Here is a 567-nt window from a genome sequence, read left to right as displayed (position 1 = left end):
CTCATTCAGACCTGGCTCTGAGGCCGCCTGGGCTGTGGTCTGCAGCTGCCCCCCGGGGGCCCTGGCAGGACAGGATGGTCCTTGTGGCCTGTGGGGAAGGCGGAGGGTTTTTTTTTGGCGAGCGTGTGGTTAAGAAGAATGCTCGTGGGTCTGCCTGCAAACCCCAGGGCTGTGTTTACTGTCCTGTGACCTCGGGGAAGTGTCTGCAGCCTTTGAAGCCTCCGTGTCCACATCGTAAAGTGAGATTAATGCTAATTCTTCCTCATGGGCTGGTGGTGCCGGCTCAGTGGGACCAGGCGGGTCCCCGGCTTGGCACTGTGCCCGGCGCCTGGTGAGGCTGGAATAGGGCTGCTGGTCACTGTCCGTGGGATCCTCGCTCGGCCTCGGGAACCCAGCGTCCGAGAGGCTCTTGTAACCAGCTGTGGCCTTCTGTCCGCTCAGGGCATCAAAAAGCCGTTCACCGAGGTCATCCGCGCCAACATCGGGGACGCCCATGCCATGGGCCAGCAGCCAATCACCTTCCTCCGCCAGGTGAGCGGTCCCTCGGAGGCTGAGGCTGGGGGTGGG

The 567-nt window shown here is 63.0% G+C and overlaps 1 protein-coding gene across 1 annotated transcript in view; it reads left to right on the top strand.

Moving 5' to 3' along the window:
• Positions 1 to 249: 249 nt before the first annotated feature.
• Positions 250 to 567, top strand: part of GPT2 (glutamic pyruvate transaminase (alanine aminotransferase) 2) — a 12,920-nt gene continuing 12,602 nt past the window's right edge. The window contains exon 1 of the mRNA XM_015564699.1: positions 250 to 562. Within this exon, the coding sequence (XP_015420185.1) occupies positions 265 to 562 (298 nt within the window). The 5' untranslated portion in view covers positions 250 to 264. The remainder of the gene's footprint in view (positions 563 to 567) is intronic.

Source organism: Myotis davidii, unplaced genomic scaffold (genome assembly GCF_000327345.1).
Source record: "Myotis davidii unplaced genomic scaffold, ASM32734v1 scaffold181, whole genome shotgun sequence".
In the NCBI taxonomy this organism is placed as follows: domain Eukaryota; kingdom Metazoa; phylum Chordata; class Mammalia; order Chiroptera; family Vespertilionidae; genus Myotis; species Myotis davidii.
Note: the sequence above shows the minus strand (reverse complement) of the source record. Positions and strands in the feature narration are given on the sequence as shown.